The sequence below is a fragment of the Coregonus lavaretus genome (assembly GCF_964263955.1).
Source record: "Coregonus lavaretus genome assembly, chromosome: 29".
NCBI lineage: Eukaryota > Metazoa > Chordata > Actinopteri > Salmoniformes > Salmonidae > Coregonus > Coregonus lavaretus.
The window spans coordinates 11,204,628-11,228,075 of NC_140016.1; the positions used below are offsets into that span (position 1 = coordinate 11,204,628).

At 42.2% G+C, this 23,448-nt stretch overlaps 1 protein-coding gene across 1 annotated transcript in view; it reads left to right on the plus strand.

Moving 5' to 3' along the window:
• Positions 1–20,909, plus strand: part of fat1b (FAT atypical cadherin 1b) — a gene marked incomplete at both ends in the record, with an annotated part of 86,446 nt that extends 65,537 nt beyond the window's left edge. Inside the window, 5 exons of the mRNA XM_084146998.1 lie at positions 1,146–1,232; positions 1,498–1,786; positions 1,887–2,235; positions 2,511–2,627; positions 20,731–20,909. Coding sequence (XP_084003124.1) covers positions 1,146–1,232; positions 1,498–1,786; positions 1,887–2,235; positions 2,511–2,627; positions 20,731–20,909 — 1,021 coding nt within the window. The remainder of the gene's footprint in view (positions 1–1,145; positions 1,233–1,497; positions 1,787–1,886; positions 2,236–2,510; positions 2,628–20,730) is intronic.
• Between the last annotated feature and the right edge of the window lie 2,539 nt (positions 20,910–23,448).

Here is a 23,448-nt window from a genome sequence, read left to right on the forward strand (position 1 = left end):
CCAAACATAACAAGTTGTATTCAGGACAAAAATAAAATGTATTTGCCACATTTTTTGCAGTATTACTTTAGTGCCTTGTTGCAAATAGGATGCATGTTTTGGAATATTAGATTCTGTACAGGCTTCGTTCTTTGCACTCTGTCAATTAGGTTAATATTGTGGAGTAACTACAATGTTGTTGATCCATCCTCAGTTTTCTCCTATCACAGCCATTCAACTCTGTAACTGTTTTAAAGTCACCATTGGCCTCATGGTGAAATCCCTGAGCGATTTCCTTCCTCTCTGGCAACTGAGTTAGGAAGGACACCTGTATCTTTGTCGTGACTGGGTGTATTGATACACCATCCAAAGTGGAATTAATAACTTCACCATGCTCAAAGGGATATTCAATGTCTGCTTTTTTTTTGACCCATCTATCAATAGGTGCCCTTCTTTGCTAGGCATTGGAAAACCTCCCTGGTCTTTGTGGTTGAATCTGTGTTTGAAATTCACTGCTCGACTGAGGGACCTTACAGATAATTGTATGTGTGGGGTACAGAGATGGGGTAATTATTCAAAAATCACGTTAAACACTATTATTGCACACGGAGTGAGCCCATGCAACTTATTATGTGACTTGTTAAGCACATTTTTACTCCTGAACTTATTTAGGCTTGCCATAACAAAGGGGTTGAATACTTATTGACTCAAGACATTTCAGCTTTTTATTTTTTATTAATTTGTAACAATTTCGAAAAACATAATTCCACTTTAACATTATGGGGTATTGTGTGTAGGCCAGTGACTCAATATGGCTGTAACACAACAATATATGGAAAAAGTCAAGGGGTGTGAATACTTTCTGAAGGGACTGTACCTTTACGGTGAGGACCTTAATGAGTTATGAAAGAAGAATTCACTACAAAACAGTTCTGAGACTTTAATGCTCAATATCGCTGAACTATGCTTTGCTCAGATAGAACCTTATAGTCCCAAGGTCTCACAATGTCTTTAGTTTGGAACGTGTTAGTCACATGTCTGCTATCCTGTGGGGTTGGAAGTTTCTCATAGCATTGTTATTGTTGGTGAAAAACTGAAAAAATACATGATGGATGGGAAGTTAAAAGAGTGTCTATGTCCAGGTGTGAGGTTGGTCCATACTGCAGAGATAACCCCTGCAGAAACGGTGGACGTTGTATCGACAGCCTGGATGGGGCTGTGTGTGAGTGTGAGCCGGAGTTTCAGGGAGAACGGTAAGCAGAATCCATTACTCTCATTAACCAGCTTTCTTCCACTCAGGGTTTGGTATGACACATCCATGATGTCACACTGTGCCAGAGCTGCAATATATACTGTATATAGATTCTGGATGTATGCATCCCAAATGGCATCCTATTCCCTACATAGTGCACTACAGAGCTCTGGTCAAAAGTAGTGCACTATATGGGGACCATTTGGGACACACTCCATAAATATGGTGTATGTGAATGTGACTCTGGACGGTGTTCTTCTGCCCAGGTGCCTTGGGGACGTAGATGAGTGTATGCAGACAGAGAGCCTCTGTTCTAACGGAGGTGTGTGTGTAAACACCTATGGCTCCTTCAACTGTAGCTGCGTGGTGGGGTTCGCTGGGCGGCAGTGTGAGCTGGAGGTGTTGGTCAGGAACGAGCTGCTGTTCACCAGCTGGTCCATCGGCCTGGAGGAGCTCCTGGGACTGGCCTTGTTCCTGGTCACCATCTTCGGCCTGGCGCTGCTCTTTGTAGCCGTCCGGAAGAGGGCCAAACAGGACGGATCTGAGGAAGATGAGGTATGATATCTTAGTGTATCATATCTGTTGTCAGTAAGCGTTTGATTGTATTTTTTAATATATGACAAATAAATGTAATTTTTGACCTTTGAACCTTGAGGATGAAGATGATAAAGACTTCTTTGGGAGGGCTTACCTGGAGGCCAAGTCCAGCCGGGGAGTCCCAGTCTACTTGGACGTTCCACCACAGATCCCAGTTAGACCCATCTCCTACACCCCTAGTTACCCCAGCAACTCACGCCACAACCTGAACAAGGGTTCCTGCGAAGGCCTTGGGTTGGTGGAACCCATGGAGCACAGCACCTCGCCTGACCCAGACCCCATGCCCATCCTGAGGAGAGGGGTGGCAGTGTGCAGTGTGGCTCCCACCCTGCCACGACGCCCGCATTCTAACACCCCCTCAGAGACTGAGTCCATCCAGAAACCCTGCTGGGACTACCACTATGATGGTGAGAGAGCAGATGACTGGAGGCTTGGAGTAGTAAATGAGAAGACACTGTTTTGTCATTCATAGTTTTCAAATTTTTACCTATCAGCTTTACTTTGATAACCTGCAAGTATTTGTATTGTAAACAACCAAATTAAATTGCACATGATGTGGCTTTACCTACAGTACAGTATGATACCTTTGTGTTAATGGTGAATCAAACAATGTTGTCTTCATCAGCATCGTCAATGAGGTCATAAGGACTAAGAAGTGATTGTGTATGTTTGTCTCTTCCAGAAGAGGAAGTGGAGCTCGATCCGGTCTCCACTCATAGATCTAGGAAAGACCAGGAAAACCATGGCAGTGCCTCAGAGTTCCTCTGTTCCTACCAGTCAGGAACAGGAGATGAGAATGGTAGGTTTCTTTACTCATCCAAGATGACAGGGTGAGAAACATCACAGTGTAAGTACTGGAATCCAGGCTAATACATGTTATTAGGCAACACCTTCTACCTGTAATGATACCTCTGAATGAGTGTTCTCTCTTACATCACTTGTCATTTTTCCACTCTTTTCCTCTAGTCTCAGCTCCAGTTTGGATTAAATCTATGCACAGCCCCAGGTCAGGGTTTAACAGGGGGCACAGTGTAAGTTGTCATTTACATTGACGTTGTGGGAAGTTGCCCAACAGTCTTCTGATTGTCTTCTTATAGTCTGATAGTCTCCTGATAGTCTGACAATCTCTTGATAGTCTGCTGATAGTCTTCTGATGTAACATGTAAGTGTAAGATCGCGTCCTTGTCTTGTCCTGAACTCGTATGTTAAGTGTAGTTTGTGGCTTCTGTGGTTCCAATCCATACCATTACCATTTGTTTATTCTGAAAAATATGGTTAGATTCCTATGTATTTATTTCCACCACCATTACTCAATGGAGTATTAACCATGTAGTATTTGTTACATTTATTGTGTACTAATGTTAGATTTCTCTTGTCACTCCCTCCTTAGCCCTCATAGGACTTCAATCACACAGTATTTACTGTGGAAAATAAGGTATAATTCCTATCTTATACTACACTAGTTGTTTCAGTAGATAGTTGTGTTCAGGGAGTCAGTATATAGTTGTGTCCAGGGAGTCAGTAGATAGTTGTGTTCAGGGAGTCAGTAGATAGTTGTGTTCATGGAGTCAGTATGTAGTTGTGTTCAGGGAGTCAGTATATAGTTGTGTTCAGGGAGTCAGTAGATAGTTGTGTTCATGGAGTCAGTAGATAGTTGTGTCCAGGGAGTCAGTAGATAGTTGTGTCCAGGGAGTCAGTAGATAGTTGTGTCCATGGAGTCAGTAGATAGTTGTGTCCAGGGAGTCAGTATATAGTTGTGTCCAGGGAGTCAGTAGATAGTTGTGTCCAGGGAGTCAGTAGATAGTTGTGTTCAGGGAGTCAGTAGATAGTTGTGTTCAGGGAGTCAGTAGATAGTTGTGTTCATGGAGTCAGTAGATAGTTGTGTTCAGGGAGTCAGTAGATAGTTGTGTTCAGGGAGTCAGTAGATAGTTGTGTCCAGGGAGTCAGTATATAGTTGTGTCCAGGGAGTCAGTAGATAGTTGTGTCCAGGGAGTCAGTAGATAGTTGTGTTCAGGGAGTCAGTAGATAGTTGTGTTCATGGAGTCAGTATATACAGTGCCCTCCACTAATATTGGCACCCTTGGTAAATATGAGCAAAACGGGCTGTGACATTTTTTTCTTTATTGTTTATCCTCTTGGTCTTTCATTTAAAATATTCACAAAAATCTAACCTTTAAATAAAGTAAAATTGAAAGAAAATGTTTATTCTTATCATAAAACAAATATTTTTCTCTAATATATGTGTGCCACAATTATTGGCACCCCTTCATTCAATACTTTGTGCAACCTCCCTTTGCCAACATAACAGCTCTGAGTCTTCTCCTATAAAGTGTAATGAGGTTAGAGAACACATGGCAAGGGATCTGAGACCATTCCTCCATACAGAATCTCTCCAGATTCTTCAGATTCCGAGGTCCATGCTTGTGGACTCTCCTCTTCAGCTCATCCCACATGCTTTCTATGGGGTTTAGGTCAGGGAACTGGGATGGTCATGGCAAAACCTTGATTATGTGGTCAGTGAACCATTTTTGTGTTGATTTTGAGGTGTGCTTTGGATCATTGTCCTGCTGGAAGATCCAACTACGGCCCAGTTTAAGCTTCCTAGCAGAGGCAGTCAGGTTTTGATGTAATATCTGCTGGTACTTGATGGAGTCCATGATACCATGTATCCTAACAATTTGTCCAGGGCCTTTGGAAGAAAAACAGCCCCACAACATCAAAGATCCACCACCATACTTCACATTGGGGATGAGGTACTTTAATGCATGGCTATCGTTCTGTCTACGTCAAACCCACCTCTGGTGTTTGTTTCCAAAAAGCTATATTTTGGTCTCTTCTGACCATAGAACCCGGTCCCATTGAAAGATCCAGTAACGTTTGGCAAACTGTAGGCGCTTAAGTTTGTTGTTTGATGACAGCAAAGGCTTTTTTATGGCAACCCTCCCAAACAACTTGTGGTTATGTAGGTGGCGTCTGATCGTAGTTTTGGAGACTTTCTGACCCCAAGACCCAACTAACGTCTGCAATTCTCCAGCTGTGATCCTTGGAGATTTTTTGGCCACTCGACCCATCCTCCTCACTGTGCGTGGGGTCAATATAGACACACATCCTCTTCCAGGCCGATTGTTAACATCTCCAGTTGCTTTAAACTTCTTAATTAATGCCCTGATAGTGGAAATGGGCATTTTCAACCGTTGAGCTATTTTTTTATAGCCATTTCCAGATTTGTGCAGCTCAACAGCCTTTTGTCGCACATCATTACTGTATTCTCGGGTCTTTCCCATAGTGATGGATGACTATGGGATCTTGGCCTGTGTGTCACCTCATATTTATACCCTGTGAAACAGGAAGTCATGGCTTACCACTTAATTGTTCCTAATCACTCAGGTGAACTTAAAAATGTAAAATATGAATGGGAATATACTTCAGTTAGATTTTACTCATGCATTTCTAGGGGTGCCAATAATTGTGGCACACATGTTTCGGAGAAAAATATTTATTGCATTTATTTCACATTTATTTTTTTCAATCATTTTTACTTTAACTAAAGGTTCGATTTTTGTTAATATTTTGAATGAAAGACCAAGAGGATAAACAGCAAAGAAATTGTTTCACATCCCGTTTTGCTCATAGTTACCAAGGGTGCCAATATTAGTAGAGGGCACTGTAGTTGTGTCCAGGGAGTCAGTAGATAGTTGTGTTCAGGGAGTCAGTAGATAGTTGTGTTCATGAAGTCAGTAGATAGTTGTGTTCAGGGAGTCAGAAGATAGTTGTGTCCAGGGACTCAATAGATAATTGTGTTCAGGGAGTCAGTAGATAGTTGTGTTCAGGGAGTCAGAAGATAGTTGTGTTCATGGAGTCAGTATATAGTTGTGTCCAGGGAGTCAGTAGATAGTTGTGTTCATGAAGTCAGTAGATAGTTGTGTCCAGGGAGTCAGTAGATAGTTGTGTTCAGGGAGTCAGTAGATAGTTGTGTCCAGGGAGTCAATAGATAGTTGTGTTCAGGGAGTCAGTAGATAGTTGTGTTCAGGGAGTCAGTAGATAGTTGTGTCCAGGGAGTCAGTAGATAGTTGTGTTCATGGAGTCAGTAGATAGTTGTGTTCAGGGAGTCAGAAGATAGTTGTGTCCAGGGATTCAATAGATAGTTGTGTTCAGGGAGTCAGTAGATAGTTGTGTTCAGGGAGTCAGTAGATAGTTGTGTTCAGGGAGTCAGTAGATAGTTGTGTTCAGGGAGTCAGTATATAGTTGTGTTCAGGGAGTCAGTAGATAGTTGTGTTCAGGGAGTCAGTAGATAGTTGTGTCCAGGGAGTCAGTAGATAGTTGTGTTCAGGGAGTCAGTAGATAGTTGTGTTCAGGGAGTCAGTAGATAGTTGTGTTCAGGGAGTCAGTAGATAGTTGTGTTCAGGGAGTCAGTAGATAGTTGTGTTCATGGAGTCAGTAGATAGTTGTGTTCAGGGAGTCAGTAGATAGTTGTGTTCAGGGAGTCAGTAGATAGTTTTGTTCAGGGAGTCAGTAGATAGTTGTGTTCAGGGAGTCAGTAGATAGATTTGTTCAGGGAGTCAGTAGATAGTTGTGTTCAGGGAGTCAGAAGATAGTTGTGTTCATGGAGTCAGTATATAGTTGTGTCCAGGGAGTCAGTAGATAGTTGTGTCCAGGGAGTCAGTAGATAGTTGTGTTCAGGGAGTCAGTAGATAGTTGTGTCCAGGGAGTCAGTAGATAGTTGTGTTCATGGAGTCAGTAGATAGTTGTGTTCAGGGAGTCAGTAGATAGTTGTGTTCAGGGAGTCAGAAGATAGTTGTGTTCATGGAGTCAGTATATAGTTGTGTCCAGGGAGTCAGTAGATAGTTGTGTCCAGGGAGTCAGTAGATAGTTGTGTTCAGGGAGTCAGTAGATAGTTGTGTCCAGGGAGTCAGAAGATAGTTGTGTTCATGGAGTCAGTATATAGTTGTGTCCAGGGAGTCAGTAGATAGTTGTGTTCAGGGAGTCAGTAGATAGTTGTGTCCAGGGAGTCAGTAGATAGTTGTGTTCATGGAGTCAGTAGATAGTTGTGTTCAGGGAGTCAGAAGATAGTTGTGTCCAGGGAGTCAATAGATAGTTGTGTTCAGGGAGTCAGTAGATAGATGTGTTCAGGGAGTCAGTAGATAGTTGTGTTCAGGGAGTCAGTATATAGTTGTGTTCAGGGAGTCAGTAGATAGTTGTGTTCAGGGAGTCAGTAGATAGTTGTGTCCAGGGAGTCAGTAGATAGTTGTGTTCAGGGAGTCAGTAGATAGTTGTGTTCAGGGAGTCAGTAGATAGTTGTGTTCAGGGAGTCAGTAGATAGTTGTGTCCAGGGAGTCAGTATGTAGTTGTGTCCAGGGAGTCAGTAGATAGTTGTGTTCAGGGAGTCAGTAGATAGTTGTGTTCAGGGAGTCAGTAGATAGTTGTGTCCAGGGAGTCAGTAGATAGTTGTGTTCAGGGAGTCAGTAGATAGTTGTGTTCAGGGAGTCAGTAGATAGTTGTGTCCAGGGAGTCATTAGATAGTTGTGTACAGGGAGTCAGTAGATAGTTGTGTTCAGGGAGTCAGTAGATAGTTGTGTTCAGGGAGTCAGTAGATAGTTGTGTTCATGGAGTCAGTATGTAGTTGTGTTCAGGGAGTCAGTAGATAGTTGTGTTCAGGGAGTCAGTAGATAGTTGTGTTCAGGGAGTCAGTAGATAGTTGTGTTCAGGGAGTCAGTAGATAGTTGTGTTCAGGGAGTCAGTAGATAGTTGTGTTCAGGGAGTCAGTATATAGTTGTGTTCAGAAAGTCAGTAGATAGTTGTGTTCAGGGAGTCAGTAGATAGTTGTGTTCATGGAGTCAGTAGATAGTTGTGTTCATGGAGTCAGTAGATAGTTGTGTTCAGGGATTCAGTAGATAGTTGTGTTCAGGGAGTCAGTAGATAGTTGTGTTCAGGGAGTCAGTAGATAGTTGTGTTCAGGGAGTCAGTAGATAGTTGTGTTCAGGGAGTCAGTAGATAGTTGTGTTCAGGGAGTCAGTAGATAGTTGTGTCCAGGGAGTCAGTAGATAGTTGTGTTCAGGGAGTCAGTAGATAGTTGTGTTCAGGGAGTCAGTAGATAGTTGTGTTCAGGGAGTCAGTAGATAGTTGTGTTCATGGAGTCAGTATGTAGTTGTGTTCAGGGAGTCAGTAGATAGTTGTGTTCAGGGAGTCAGTAGATAGTTGTGTTCAGGGAGTCAGTAGATAGTTGTGTTCAGGGAGTCAGTAGATAGTTGTGTTCAGGGAGTCAGTAGATAGTTGTGTTCATGGAGTCAGTATGTAGTTGTGTTCAGGGAGTCAGTAGATAGTTGTGTTCAGGGAGTCAGTAGATAGTTGTGTTCAGGGAGTCAGTAGATAGTTGTGTTCAGGGAGTCAGTAGATAGTTGTGTTCAGGGAGTCAGTATGTAGTTGTGTTCAGGGAGTCAGTATATAGTTGTGTTCAGGGAGTCAGTAGATAGTTGTGTTCATGGAGTCAGTAGATAGTTGTGTCCAGGGAGTCAGTAGATAGTTGTGTCCAGGGAGTCAGTAGATAGTTGTGTCCATGGAGTCAGTAGATAGTTGTGTCCAGGGAGTCAGTATATAGTTGTGTCCAGGGAGTCAGTAGATAGTTGTGTCCAGGGAGTCAGTAGATAGTTGTGTTCAGGGAGTCAGTAGATAGTTGTGTTCAGGGAGTCAGTAGATAGTTGTGTTCATGGAGTCAGTAGATAGTTGTGTTCAGGGAGTCAGTAGATAGTTGTGTTCAGGGAGTCAGTAGATAGTTGTGTCCAGGGAGTCAGTATATAGTTGTGTCCAGGGAGTCAGTAGATAGTTGTGTCCAGGGAGTCAGTAGATAGTTGTGTTCAGGGAGTCAGTAGATAGTTGTGTTCATGGAGTCAGTATATACAGTGCCCTCCACTAATATTGGCACCCTTGGTAAATATGAGCAAAACGGGCTGTGACATTTTTTTCTTTATTGTTTATCCTCTTGGTCTTTCATTTAAAATATTCACAAAAATCTAACCTTTAAATAAAGTAAAATTGAAAGAAAATGTTTATTCTTATCATAAAACAAATATTTTTCTCTAATATATGTGTGCCACAATTATTGGCACCCCTTCATTCAATACTTTGTGCAACCTCCCTTTGCCAACATAACAGCTCTGAGTCTTCTCCTATAAAGTGTAATGAGGTTAGAGAACACATGGCAAGGGATCTGAGACCATTCCTCCATACAGAATCTCTCCAGATTCTTCAGATTCCGAGGTCCATGCTTGTGGACTCTCCTCTTCAGCTCATCCCACATGCTTTCTATGGGGTTTAGGTCAGGGAACTGGGATGGTCATGGCAAAACCTTGATTATGTGGTCAGTGAACCATTTTTGTGTTGATTTTGAGGTGTGCTTTGGATCATTGTCCTGCTGGAAGATCCAACTACGGCCCAGTTTAAGCTTCCTAGCAGAGGCAGTCAGGTTTTGATGTAATATCTGCTGGTACTTGATGGAGTCCATGATACCATGTATCCTAACAATTTGTCCAGGGCCTTTGGAAGAAAAACAGCCCCACAACATCAAAGATCCACCACCATACTTCACATTGGGGATGAGGTACTTTAATGCATGGCTATCGTTCTGTCTACGTCAAACCCACCTCTGGTGTTTGTTTCCAAAAAGCTATATTTTGGTCTCTTCTGACCATAGAACCCGGTCCCATTGAAAGATCCAGTAACGTTTGGCAAACTGTAGGCGCTTAAGTTTGTTGTTTGATGACAGCAAAGGCTTTTTTATGGCAACCCTCCCAAACAACTTGTGGTTATGTAGGTGGCGTCTGATCGTAGTTTTGGAGACTTTCTGACCCCAAGACCCAACTAACGTCTGCAATTCTCCAGCTGTGATCCTTGGAGATTTTTTGGCCACTCGACCCATCCTCCTCACTGTGCGTGGGGTCAATATAGACACACATCCTCTTCCAGGCCGATTGTTAACATCTCCAGTTGCTTTAAACTTCTTAATTAATGCCCTGATAGTGGAAATGGGCATTTTCAACCGTTGAGCTATTTTTTTATAGCCATTTCCAGATTTGTGCAGCTCAACAGCCTTTTGTCGCACATCATTACTGTATTCTCGGGTCTTTCCCATAGTGATGGATGACTATGGGATCTTGGCCTGTGTGTCACCTCATATTTATACCCTGTGAAACAGGAAGTCATGGCTTACCACTTAATTGTTCCTAATCACTCAGGTGAACTTAAAAATGTAAAATATGAATGGGAATATACTTCAGTTAGATTTTACTCATGCATTTCTAGGGGTGCCAATAATTGTGGCACACATGTTTCGGAGAAAAATATTTATTGCATTTATTTCACATTTATTTTTTTCAATCATTTTTACTTTAACTAAAGGTTCGATTTTTGTTAATATTTTGAATGAAAGACCAAGAGGATAAACAGCAAAGAAATTGTTTCACATCCCGTTTTGCTCATAGTTACCAAGGGTGCCAATATTAGTAGAGGGCACTGTAGTTGTGTCCAGGGAGTCAGTAGATAGTTGTGTTCAGGGAGTCAGTAGATAGTTGTGTTCATGAAGTCAGTAGATAGTTGTGTTCAGGGAGTCAGAAGATAGTTGTGTCCAGGGACTCAATAGATAATTGTGTTCAGGGAGTCAGTAGATAGTTGTGTTCAGGGAGTCAGAAGATAGTTGTGTTCATGGAGTCAGTATATAGTTGTGTCCAGGGAGTCAGTAGATAGTTGTGTTCATGAAGTCAGTAGATAGTTGTGTCCAGGGAGTCAGTAGATAGTTGTGTTCAGGGAGTCAGTAGATAGTTGTGTCCAGGGAGTCAATAGATAGTTGTGTTCAGGGAGTCAGTAGATAGTTGTGTTCAGGGAGTCAGTAGATAGTTGTGTCCAGGGAGTCAGTAGATAGTTGTGTTCATGGAGTCAGTAGATAGTTGTGTTCAGGGAGTCAGAAGATAGTTGTGTCCAGGGATTCAATAGATAGTTGTGTTCAGGGAGTCAGTAGATAGTTGTGTTCAGGGAGTCAGTAGATAGTTGTGTTCAGGGAGTCAGTAGATAGTTGTGTTCAGGGAGTCAGTATATAGTTGTGTTCAGGGAGTCAGTAGATAGTTGTGTTCAGGGAGTCAGTAGATAGTTGTGTCCAGGGAGTCAGTAGATAGTTGTGTTCAGGGAGTCAGTAGATAGTTGTGTTCAGGGAGTCAGTAGATAGTTGTGTTCAGGGAGTCAGTAGATAGTTGTGTTCAGGGAGTCAGTAGATAGTTGTGTTCATGGAGTCAGTAGATAGTTGTGTTCAGGGAGTCAGTAGATAGTTGTGTTCAGGGAGTCAGTAGATAGTTTTGTTCAGGGAGTCAGTAGATAGTTGTGTTCAGGGAGTCAGTAGATAGATTTGTTCAGGGAGTCAGTAGATAGTTGTGTTCAGGGAGTCAGAAGATAGTTGTGTTCATGGAGTCAGTATATAGTTGTGTCCAGGGAGTCAGTAGATAGTTGTGTCCAGGGAGTCAGTAGATAGTTGTGTTCAGGGAGTCAGTAGATAGTTGTGTCCAGGGAGTCAGTAGATAGTTGTGTTCATGGAGTCAGTAGATAGTTGTGTTCAGGGAGTCAGTAGATAGTTGTGTTCAGGGAGTCAGAAGATAGTTGTGTTCATGGAGTCAGTATATAGTTGTGTCCAGGGAGTCAGTAGATAGTTGTGTCCAGGGAGTCAGTAGATAGTTGTGTTCAGGGAGTCAGTAGATAGTTGTGTCCAGGGAGTCAGAAGATAGTTGTGTTCATGGAGTCAGTATATAGTTGTGTCCAGGGAGTCAGTAGATAGTTGTGTTCAGGGAGTCAGTAGATAGTTGTGTCCAGGGAGTCAGTAGATAGTTGTGTTCATGGAGTCAGTAGATAGTTGTGTTCAGGGAGTCAGAAGATAGTTGTGTCCAGGGAGTCAATAGATAGTTGTGTTCAGGGAGTCAGTAGATAGATGTGTTCAGGGAGTCAGTAGATAGTTGTGTTCAGGGAGTCAGTATATAGTTGTGTTCAGGGAGTCAGTAGATAGTTGTGTTCAGGGAGTCAGTAGATAGTTGTGTCCAGGGAGTCAGTAGATAGTTGTGTTCAGGGAGTCAGTAGATAGTTGTGTTCAGGGAGTCAGTAGATAGTTGTGTTCAGGGAGTCAGTAGATAGTTGTGTCCAGGGAGTCAGTATGTAGTTGTGTCCAGGGAGTCAGTAGATAGTTGTGTTCAGGGAGTCAGTAGATAGTTGTGTTCAGGGAGTCAGTAGATAGTTGTGTCCAGGGAGTCAGTAGATAGTTGTGTTCAGGGAGTCAGTAGATAGTTGTGTTCAGGGAGTCAGTAGATAGTTGTGTCCAGGGAGTCATTAGATAGTTGTGTACAGGGAGTCAGTAGATAGTTGTGTTCAGGGAGTCAGTAGATAGTTGTGTTCAGGGAGTCAGTAGATAGTTGTGTTCATGGAGTCAGTATGTAGTTGTGTTCAGGGAGTCAGTAGATAGTTGTGTTCAGGGAGTCAGTAGATAGTTGTGTTCAGGGAGTCAGTAGATAGTTGTGTTCAGGGAGTCAGTAGATAGTTGTGTTCAGGGAGTCAGTAGATAGTTGTGTTCAGGGAGTCAGTATATAGTTGTGTTCAGAAAGTCAGTAGATAGTTGTGTTCAGGGAGTCAGTAGATAGTTGTGTTCATGGAGTCAGTAGATAGTTGTGTTCATGGAGTCAGTAGATAGTTGTGTTCAGGGATTCAGTAGATAGTTGTGTTCAGGGAGTCAGTAGATAGTTGTGTTCAGGGAGTCAGTAGATAGTTGTGTTCAGGGAGTCAGTAGATAGTTGTGTTCAGGGAGTCAGTAGATAGTTGTGTTCAGGGAGTCAGTAGATAGTTGTGTCCAGGGAGTCAGTAGATAGTTGTGTTCAGGGAGTCAGTAGATAGTTGTGTTCAGGGAGTCAGTAGATAGTTGTGTTCAGGGAGTCAGTAGATAGTTGTGTTCATGGAGTCAGTATGTAGTTGTGTTCAGGGAGTCAGTAGATAGTTGTGTTCAGGGAGTCAGTAGATAGTTGTGTTCAGGGAGTCAGTAGATAGTTGTGTTCAGGGAGTCAGTAGATAGTTGTGTTCAGGGAGTCAGTAGATAGTTGTGTTCATGGAGTCAGTATGTAGTTGTGTTCAGGGAGTCAGTAGATAGTTGTGTTCAGGGAGTCAGTAGATAGTTGTGTTCAGGGAGTCAGTAGATAGTTGTGTTCAGGGAGTCAGTAGATAGTTGTGTTCAGGGAGTCAGTAGATAGTTGTGTTCAGGGAGTCAGTAGATAGTTGTGTTCAGGGAGTCAGTAGATAGTTGTGTTCAGGGAGTCAGTATATAGTTGTGTTCAGGGAGTCAGTAGATAGTTGTGTTCATGGAGTCAGTAGATAGTTGTGTTCAGGGAGTCAGTATATAGTTGTGTTCAGGGAGTCAGTAGATAGTTGTGTTCAGGGAGTCAGTAGATAGTTGTGTTCAGGGAGTCAGTAGATAGTTGTGTTCAGGGAGTCAGTAGATAGTTGTGTTCATGGAGTCAGTATATAGTTGTGACCAGGGAGTCAGTAGATAGTTGTGTTCAGGGAGTCAGTAGATAGTTGTGTTCAGGGAGTCAGTATATAGTTATGTTCAGGGAGTCAGTAGATAGTTGTGTCCAGGGAGTCAGTAGATAGTTGTGTCCAGGGAGTCAGTAGATAGTTGTGTTCAGGGAGTCAGTAGATAGTTGTGTTCAGGGAGTCAGTAGATAGTTGTGTTCAGGGAGTCAGTAGATAGTTGTGTCCAGGGAGTCAGTATGTAGTTGTGTCCAGGGAGTCAGTATGTAGTTGTGTTCAGGGAGTCAGTAGATAGTTGTGTTCAGGGAGTCAGTAGATAGTTGTGTCCAGGGAGTCAGTAGATAGTTGTGTTCAGGGAGTCAGTAGATAGTTGTGTTCAGGGAGTCAGTAGATAGTTGTGTCCAGGGAGTCATTAGATAGTTGTGTACAGGGAGTCAGTAGATAGTTGTGTTCAGGGAGTCAGTAGATAGTTGTGTTCAGGGAGTCAGTAGATAGTTGTGTTCATGGAGTCAGTATGTAGTTGTGTTCAGGGAGTCAGTAGATAGTTGTGTTCAGGGAGTCAGTAGATAGTTGTGTTCAGGGAGTCAGTAGATAGTTGTGTTCAGGGAGTCAGTAGATAGTTGTGTTCAGGGAGTCAGTAGATAGTTGTGTTCAGGGAGTCAGTATATAGTTGTGTTCAGGAAGTCAGTAGATAGTTGTGTTCAGGGAGTCAGTAGATAGTTGTGTTCATGGAGTCAGTAGATAGTTGTGTTCATGGAGTCAATAGATAGTTGTGTTCAGGGATTCAGTAGATAGTTGTGTTCAGGGAGTCAGTAGATAGTTGTGTTCAGGGAGTCAGTAGATAGTTGTGTTCAGGGAGTCAGTAGATAGTTGTGTTCAGGGAGTCAGTAGATAGTTGTGTTCAGGGAGTCAGTAGATAGTTGTGTCCAGGGAGTCAGTAGATAGTTGTGTTCAGGGAGTCAGTAGATAGTTGTGTTCAGGGAGTCAGTAGATAGTTGTGTTCAGGGAGTCAGTAGATAGTTGTGTTCATGGAGTCAGTATGTAGTTGTGTTCAGGGAGTCAGTAGATAGTTGTGTTCAGGGAGTCAGTAGATAGTTGTGTTCAGGGAGTCAGTAGATAGTTGTGTTCAGGGAGTCAGTAGATAGTTGTGTTCAGGGAGTCAGTAGATAGTTGTGTTCATGGAGTCAGTATGTAGTTGTGTTCAGGGAGTCAGTAGATAGTTGTGTTCAGGGAGTCAGTAGATAGTTGTGTTCAGGGAGTCAGTAGATAGTTGTGTTCAGGGAGTCAGTAGATAGTTGTGTTCAGGGAGTCAGTAGATAGTTGTGTTCAGGGAGTCAGTAGATAGTTGTGTTCAGGGAGTCAGTATATAGTTGTGTTCAGGGAGTCAGTAGATAGTTGTGTTCATGGAGTCAGTAGATAGTTGTGTTCAGGGAGTCAGTATATAGTTGTGTTCAGGGAGTCAGTAGATAGTTGTGTTCAGGGAGTCAGTAGATAGTTGTGTTCAGGGAGTCAGTAGATAGTTGTGTTCAGGGAGTCAGTAGATAGTTGTGTTCATGGAGTCAGTATATAGTTGTGACCAGGGAGTCAGTAGATAGTTGTGTTCAGGGAGTCAGTAGATAGTTGTGTTCAGGGAGTCAGTATATAGTTATGTTCAGGGAGTCAGTAGATAGTTGTGTCCAGGGAGTCAGTAGATAGTTGTGTCCAGGGAGTCAGTAGATAGTTGTTTTCAGGGAGTCAGGATAATGTTGTATTCAGGGAGTCAGTAGATAGTTGTGTTCAGGGAGTCAGTAGATAGTTGTGTCCAGGGAGTCAGTAGATAGTTGTGTTCAGGGAGTCAGTAGATAGTTGTGTTCAGGGAGTCAGTAGATAGTTGTGTTCAGGGAGTCAGTATATAGTTGTGTTCAGGGAGTCAGTAGATAGTTGTGTTCAGGGAGTCAGTATATAGTTGTGTTCAGGGAGTCAGTAGATAGTTGTGTTCAGGGAGTCAGTAGATAGTTGTGTTCAGGGAGTCAGTAGATAGTTGTGTTCAGGGAGTCAGTAGATAGTTGTGTTCAGGGAGTCAGTAGATAGTTGTGTTCAGGGAGTCAGTAGATAGTTGTGTTCAGGGAGTCAGTAGATAGTTGTGTTCAGGGAGTCAGTAGATAGTTGTGTTCATGGAGTCAGTAGATAGTTGTGTCCAGGGAGTCAGTAGATAGTTGTGTTCAGGGAGTCAGTAGATAGTTGTGTTCAGGGAGTCAGTAGATAGTTGTGTTCAGGGAGTCAGTATATAGTTGTGTCCAGGGAGTCAGTAGATAGTTGTGTTCAGGGAGTCAGTAGATAGTTGTGTTCAGGGAGTCAGTAGATAGTTGTGTTCAGGGAGTCAGTATATAGTTGTGTTCAGGGAGTCAGTAGATAGTTGTGTTCAGGGAGTCAGTATATAGTTGTGTTCAGGGAGTCAGTAGATAGTTGTGTTCAGGGAATCAGTATATAGTTGTGTTCAGGGAGTCAGTAGATAGTTGTGTTCAGGGAGTCAGTATATAGTTGTGTTCAGGGAGTCAGTAGATAGTTGTGTTCAGGGAGTCAGTAGATAGTTGTGTTCAGGGAGTCAGTAGATAGTTGTGTCCAGGGAGTCAGTAGATAGTTGTGTTCAGGGAGTCAGTAGATAGTTTTGTTCAGGGAGTCAGTATATAGTTGTGTTCAGGGAGTCAGTAGATAGTTGTGTTCAGGGAGTCAGTAGATAGTTGTGTTCAGGGAGTCAGTAGATAGTTGTGTTCAGGGAGTCAGTAGATAGTTCTGTTCAGGGAGTCAGTAGATAGTTGTGTCCAGGGAGTCAGTAGATAGTTGTGTTCAGGGAGTGAGTAGATAGTTGTGTTCAGGGAGTCAGTAGATAGTTGTGTTCAGGGAGTCAGTAGATAGTTTTGTTCAGGGAGTCAGTAGATAGTTGTGTTCATGGAGTCAGTATATAGTTGTGTCCAGGGAGTCAGTATATAGTTGTGTTCATGGAGTCAGTAGATAGTTGTGTTCAGGGAGTCAGTAGATAGTTGTGTCCAGGGAGTCAGTATATTGTTGTGTTCAGGGAGTCAGTATATAGTTGTGTCCAGGGAGTCAGTATATAGTTGTGTTCATGGAGTCAGTAGATAGTTGTGTTCAGGGAGTCAGTAGATAGTTGTGTCCAGGGAGTCAGTATATTGTTGTGTTCAGGGAGTCAGTATATAGTTGTGTCCAGGGAGTCAGTAGATAGTTGTGTCCACGGAGTCAGTAGATAGTTGTGTTCAGGGAGTCAGTATATAGTTGTGTTCAGGGAGTCAGTAGATAGTTGTGTTCAGGGAGTCAGTAGATAGTTGTGTTCATGGATTCAGTAGATAGTTGTGTCCAGGGAGTCAGTAGATAGTTGTGTTCAGGGAGTCAGTAGATAGTTGTGTTCAGGGAGTCAGTAGATAGTTTTGTTCAGGGAGTCAGTATATAGTTGTGTTCAGGGAGTCAGTAGATAGTTGTGTTCAGGGAGTCAGTAGATAGTTGTGTTCAGGGAGTCAGTAGATAGTTGTGTTCAGGGAGTCAGTAGATAGTTTTGTTCAGGGAGTCAGTAGATATTTGTGTTCAGGGAGTCAGTAGATAGTTGTGTTCAGGGAGTCAGTAGATAGTTGTGTTCAGGGAGTCAGTAGATAGTTCTGTTCAGGGAGTCAGTAGATAGTTGTGTCCAGGGAGTCAGTAGATAGTTGTGTTCAGGGAGTGAGTAGATAGTTGTGTTCAGGGAGTCAGTAGATAGTTGTGTTCAGGGAGTCAGTAGATAGTTGTGTTCAGGGAGTCAGTAGATAGTTGTGTTCATGGAGTCAGTATATAGTTGTGTCCAGGGAGTCAGTATATAGTTGTGTTCATGGAGTCAGTAGATAGTTGTGTTCAGGGAGTCAGTAGATAGTTGTGTCCAGGGAGTCAGTATATTGTTGTGTTCAGGGAGTCAGTATATAGTTGTGTCCAGGGAGTCAGTAGATAGTTGTGTCCACGGAGTCAGTAGATAGTTGTGTTCAGGGAGTCAGTATATAGTTGTGTTCAGGGAGTCAGTAGATAGTTGTGTTCAGGGAGTCAGTAGATAGTTGTGTTCATGGATTCAGTAGATAGTTGTGTCCAGGGAGTCAGTAGATAGTTGTGTTCAGGGAGTCAGTAGATAGTTGTGTTCAGGGAGTCAGTAGATAGTTGTGTTCAGGGAGTCAGTATATAGTTGTTTTCAGGGAGTCAGTAGATAGTTGTGTTCAGGGAGTCAGTATATAGTTGTGTTCAGGGAGTCAGTAGATAGTTTTGTTCAGGGAGTCAGTAGATAGTTGTGTTCAGGGAGTCAGTAGATAGTTGTGTTCAGGGAGTCAGTAGATAGTTGTGTTCAGGGAGTCAGTAGATAGTTGTGTTCATGGAGTCAGTAGATAGTTGTGTTCAGGGAGTCAGCAGATAGTTGTGTTCAGGGACTCAGTAGATAGTTGTGTTCAGGGAGTCAGTAGATAGTTGTGTTCAGAGAGTCAGTAGATAGTTGTGTTCAGGGAGTCAGTATATAGTTGTGTTCAGGGAGTCAGTATATAGTTGTGTTCTAGGTCCCAGTGGTTCTGACTAGGTCCCAGGGGTTCTGACTAGGTCCCAGTGGTTCTGACTAGGTCCCAGGGGTTCTGACTAGGTCCCAATGGTTCTGACTAGGTCCCAGTGGTTCTGACTAGGTCCCAGGGGTTCTGACTAGGTCCCAGTGGTTCTGACTAGGTCCCAGGGGTTCTGACTAGGTCCAAGTGGTTCTGACTATGTCCCAGGGGTTCTGACTAGGTCCCAGTGGTTCTGACTAGGTCCCAGGGGTTCTGACTAGGTCCTAGTGGTTCTGACTAGGTCCCAGGGGTTCAGACTAGGTCCCAGTGGTTCTGACTAGGTCCCAGTGGTTCTGACTAGGTCCCAGTGGTTCTGACTAGGTCCCAGGGGTTCTGACTAGGTCCCAGTGGTTCTGACTAGGTCCCAGTGGTTCTAACTCGGTCCCAGTGGTTCTGACTAGGTCCCAGTGGTTCTGGCTACATCATTACATGCAGTATATGCTCTTTAGTCTGCATCAGTCTAATACACTGACTCCCATGGGTGTTAATTTGTCTCTTTGTAGTATAAACTCTTGATTTTAAACTTGAAATATTTTATTTCTCTCTTCAAAACCCCAGAGGTGATGTGCTTGTCTTCTTTCCTCTTATTTCATGCGTTGTTAGCTTACCATAGTGAATGCAGAATTGCGCTCAGAAAGGACCTTTTAACATAATGTGCTGCCTTGTAAATCAACCCCTCTATAACATCTTAATGTTTAATGTGCTGTTGAAGGCCTGCGGGTGTCTAATCTGATTTAATACAGAGGAGATTTCACAATGATGTTGAGAAATCACTAATTATTAGAGTGTCACGCACTTTGGTGATGTAATTTTACTTCCTTTATGATTATTCATGTTCTGAATCATTCAGTTGGGTCTTTCTCTAACATATCATTAACATTATATCCAAAAAGTTGGATTTCGTAACCAAATACATACCATAATACGTACCGAGCTCTGTTGACAGAGCGAATCCGCTTCTCGCAGTGACTTTTGAGGATTTTATATGCTGTGGTCGTCTTCAAAGTTGTTTCTGCGGGTCGCAAAAAGCTAAATTATACAACGGGTGGGTCTAATACTGGATGCTGATTGTTTGAAAATGCATTCCAGCCGGTGTCTATTCCACAAGTTACCACCGGCTAAATCTATGACATTAAAATGCCTATTTACTCTGTTCCATCTGACTGCGCAATCCACTGTCTCATCAGCCCAGCCAGGCACTTTATAAACTTGATCTCCACTGTAAAAAGTATCTAGACATTATCTCACATTTCTTTTAGACTAGCATTTGGTTTTCAGCAGCGGAGATGTGTAATGACCTTGCTGTCTGTTTCAATATTGAAATTCAGTATCCAGCTGTTCTATGGTAATGAACATGGTGTCGGGAGCCGTTTCTCAGCCAGTCGAAATCATGAATCAGCATCATTTTTATGGATATATACAAAGAAATGTCAGTAGAAAAACACGAAATGCAGCTAGTTTGCTGTCATTCCAGCTTCAGTTTGAAATGATTGTGTTAGCTGTGTAGTTGGCTATCTCTTCTGAACAGTGGCCTGGCAAGAGAGCAAATGTTCTATGCCAGGCGAAATCGCACATCATTGGCTCATTGTTATGGATGTATCCCCACCAAAATCACTAGAAAACAGCTTAAACAAACGCAAATGCAGCTACTTTGCTGTTATTCTGGCTATACTGTTTGACGTGACTGTGTTAGTCAAAGTTTATTAGCTAGCAAGTAAGGGATAAGAACGTTGCCAGCCATCATGGCAATGGAACATTGTGTCCATAGATTTAGAAAAAAGATACTTTACTGTGTCGCGTCTCTGGCAACCGAACCGATAGAACGAACGACCAGCCGGCTTGGGTAGCAACCCCAGATTTGTGTCAGGACTACATCTCGTGGAAGAAATAGTATGAATAAATTCATCAAAATAATGTTTTAAAAAATATATATGTCTATCAATCATTATTGATAGACACAGTATGTTGGTAACCCGTTGTATAAAAGTGATAATGCCCTCGAAGCCGGTGTTTGGAGGATATATTGGCACAGTTTGCCTCGACTTCGTCTCGGGCCTAACAACACCCGTGCCAATATATCCTCCAAACACCGGCTTCTCGGGCGTTATCACTTAATTAACATGACACGAGATGAATTAACTGTAAAAGGCTTTGAAAATAAATGGCTTCCGGTACGCTCAGTGCTCCGTTTCACAGAGATACACTTGTTTTTCAGAGAAATCTTAGAAAAATAACCGGAATTTTGCATTAATATGACATGTCATGTTTCAAAATCGTTATCTATCTTACCTCTATGTTATTTTATGTCCTCCTGATTCAAGAACAGATGATGAGTTCAATGGTGAGCCTGTCAAATGGCCATCATTCTCTCACAGCATCCATCCTAGCTGACACAATGCTATTTTCCTGATTTTTGACCACTTTATTTTCTCTGGGCTCCATTCATTTAGTTACCGTGACCCTAATCTTTGCCATCCTACAAGGGTAAAAACTCCAATAACTTTTGAACAGATTATGATAGAGACATAAGGTCTATTCTCCAACAATGGCCACAGTAACAGGCTACTGAGATGATCTATGAATGTCTCTATGTGTATTTGTGTGTAAAGGAAGACAGACACTGAAATAATCTAATTGTGTACTAATTATTAAACTAAATCACATCTCAATGAACAGCGGTGCACAGCTTATTTGTGCCAAAATATGAATCATTGGTACATACTTGTGATGCTTGTTTTTCACTGATGACATTTTCGCCCTGAGCAGGCTATCACTGGGACACATCTGATTGGATGCCGAGTGCTCAGTGTCCCGTAGACCAGGAACTGTTGCAGTGTATACGTATAGAAAAGCCCGCCCTCTCCTGCACTGACTCTGACCCTGAGCTCCTCAACCTGGACTGCTATGTAGAAGGTATAGACATTGAGAGTGACTCCACCAACTGATTTCCTTTCTCTGGATCTGGATGACGTCCACCTACCTGTTAGGCATCAGGGGCAGTTATGATGACTCCATCCAGACATATACTTCACCTGTAGCCAGCAGGATGAAAGCATTTACCAGCACCAGCAGCACCACCTCTACCCCACAGATCCCACTAAGCTCCAAGGCAGTAACACAGGGGTCAGCAGGGCGCATATAGGGACACAACGTGACCCCTTGGACATGAGCTGTGGACAGGAGCTCAGCGGCAGTGTGCCCGTCTCCCCTGCCTCCAGCTCTGATCTGTCAGGCTTGGGTAAGGGGTCAGAGGTCAGGGGTCAGAGTGACCAGCAGGCTTGTTTGGTTATCTCACACCCTAACCTCTGGACACAAGGCCTCTGATAGGCGACTGAAAATATAAACTGAACTTAGAGAATTCAGAGATAGACCCTGATGTTCAGAGCTTTGGCTCTCTTTTGGAAACATTTCTTGGTAGTCTTAATAAAATCTACTTTGAAACAAAAGTATACACCTCACACACATGGTTATGGGCTTAAAAAAAAGAAGACACCTGGACCATGTCAGATATAGAGTTAAAATGTATTACATTTTGAGTTTGCATCCCAATATTACACTTTATATACTTTATATATCACAGAAGACTGAAATATAACAAAACCTTGTGATTTTTGGCAGGTTTTGTAAAATAATGTTGATTAATTATGAAAATATAAAATATATTAATAACATTCCACCCATGAGGCCACTAGAGGGTGATTTGATCATTTGACTGCAGGAAAGGTGTAGTGAATGTTATGTAATTTCAGAAGAAAATGCTCACACCTTATGTCCATCTGTAATGGCTAATACTGTAAATACCATGCATGTCTGCATATTCATATCAGTAACATTGTATTGCATGAAGCTTATGTTAGGTTTATACTGATTATATATTAATTAGCTATTTGATTGTACAATAAACATTTCCATGAATGATTATGCCATTGAAACATTGCTGTTATGTTTGTTTTAGTAAATGAATACAGATCTCCAGCAGTCAGCAGAAGGGACAGCAAAACAGTTTTAGTATTAGCTATCCTGTTGTCCTGCCATACCCTGCTGTCATCAGTAAGGAAAGGGGAAGAGGATGAGAGGAATGTTCTCTCTTCCAACTCAAGCTCATTCTTTTAAAAAGGGGTTAACAGTTTCTAACTCCTACTTCAGACTGAGCTGTTTAAAGTTGGACTGAATAGGACTTTCACCAAAGACTAAAGCTTTTTACTTTGGTACACTTTAAACATTTCATTTACTCCAGTTTAACTTGCGATTTAAAAGAGCAGGTTGCATCCCAAATGGCACCCTATTCCCTATGTAGTGCACTACTTTTGACCAGGTCCCATAGGGGTGCAATGCACTATGTAGGGAATAGGGTGCCATTTGGGAATGATCCATGGGCTTCAAAGGAAGACTGCTGCTCTTCCCCTCACCAGATGCACTTGACTTGATGGAGGTCATCTAGCATGTCGATAATACGGTCACCTCTACTTCTAAAGCTGTTTCCATTTGAGGAAAATCACTTTAGAAGCTGTTTGTCTTTTGGAAAATATATGTTTCTCAAGGAAAATATAGCTCTTTTCACAAGGTTAACCCTCTGAAAGAAATAGAATGGAAGATACTTCACCTTCTTTTTCCATAGCAACTTATTATCACACTTCAGCAAGCCAGAGATACACAACAAATATACTGTATCTATTCCATTCAGTCCTGTATAAATGAGCTCAATATGATGTAAAAACAAAAATATATATATATGTTTTTAATGTAACGGTTGATGTTGATGTATTTTGAATTTTTTGAGCACATGTCAAACTCAAGGCCTATTTACTCAAACCATCCAATCACATGGATGCCTAAAATATAATAAAACATTTTCTTGAAAAAACGATCTCAATTGACATTGAAATGACTAAAACTGTGTAGAAATGATAATGGACCTACATTTATAGTCTCTTCACTCTGTCCAGCTTGATAACAGTCATTTATAGTCTCTTCCCCCTGTCCAGCTTGCTAACAGTAATTTATAGTCTCTTCACTCTGTCCAGCTTGATAACAGTCATTTATAGTCTCTTCCCTCTGTCCAGCTTGCTAACAGTAATTTATAGTCTCTTCCCTCTGTCCAGCTTGCTAACAGTAATTTATAGTCTCTTCCCTCTGTCCAGCTTGCTAACAGTAATTTATAGTCTCTTCACTCTGTCCAGCTTGCTAACAGTAATTTATAGTCTCTTCCCTCTGTCCAGCTTGCTAACAGTAATTTATAGTCTCTTCCCTCTGTCCAGCTTGCTAACAGTAATTTATAGTCTCTTCCCTCTGTCCAGCTTGCTAACAGTAATGTATAGTCTCTTCACTCAATCCAACTTGCTAACAGTCATCGAAAGGAAAGCTAGACAGTCAGGAAGCATTGAAAATTCCAAAGGTGATGGATAAAGGACTTTTTAGCTAATTTTGACAATAATCAATTTTACGTGCGGCCTTGTGTGTCACGTGATGTGGCAGCTTGCTTCA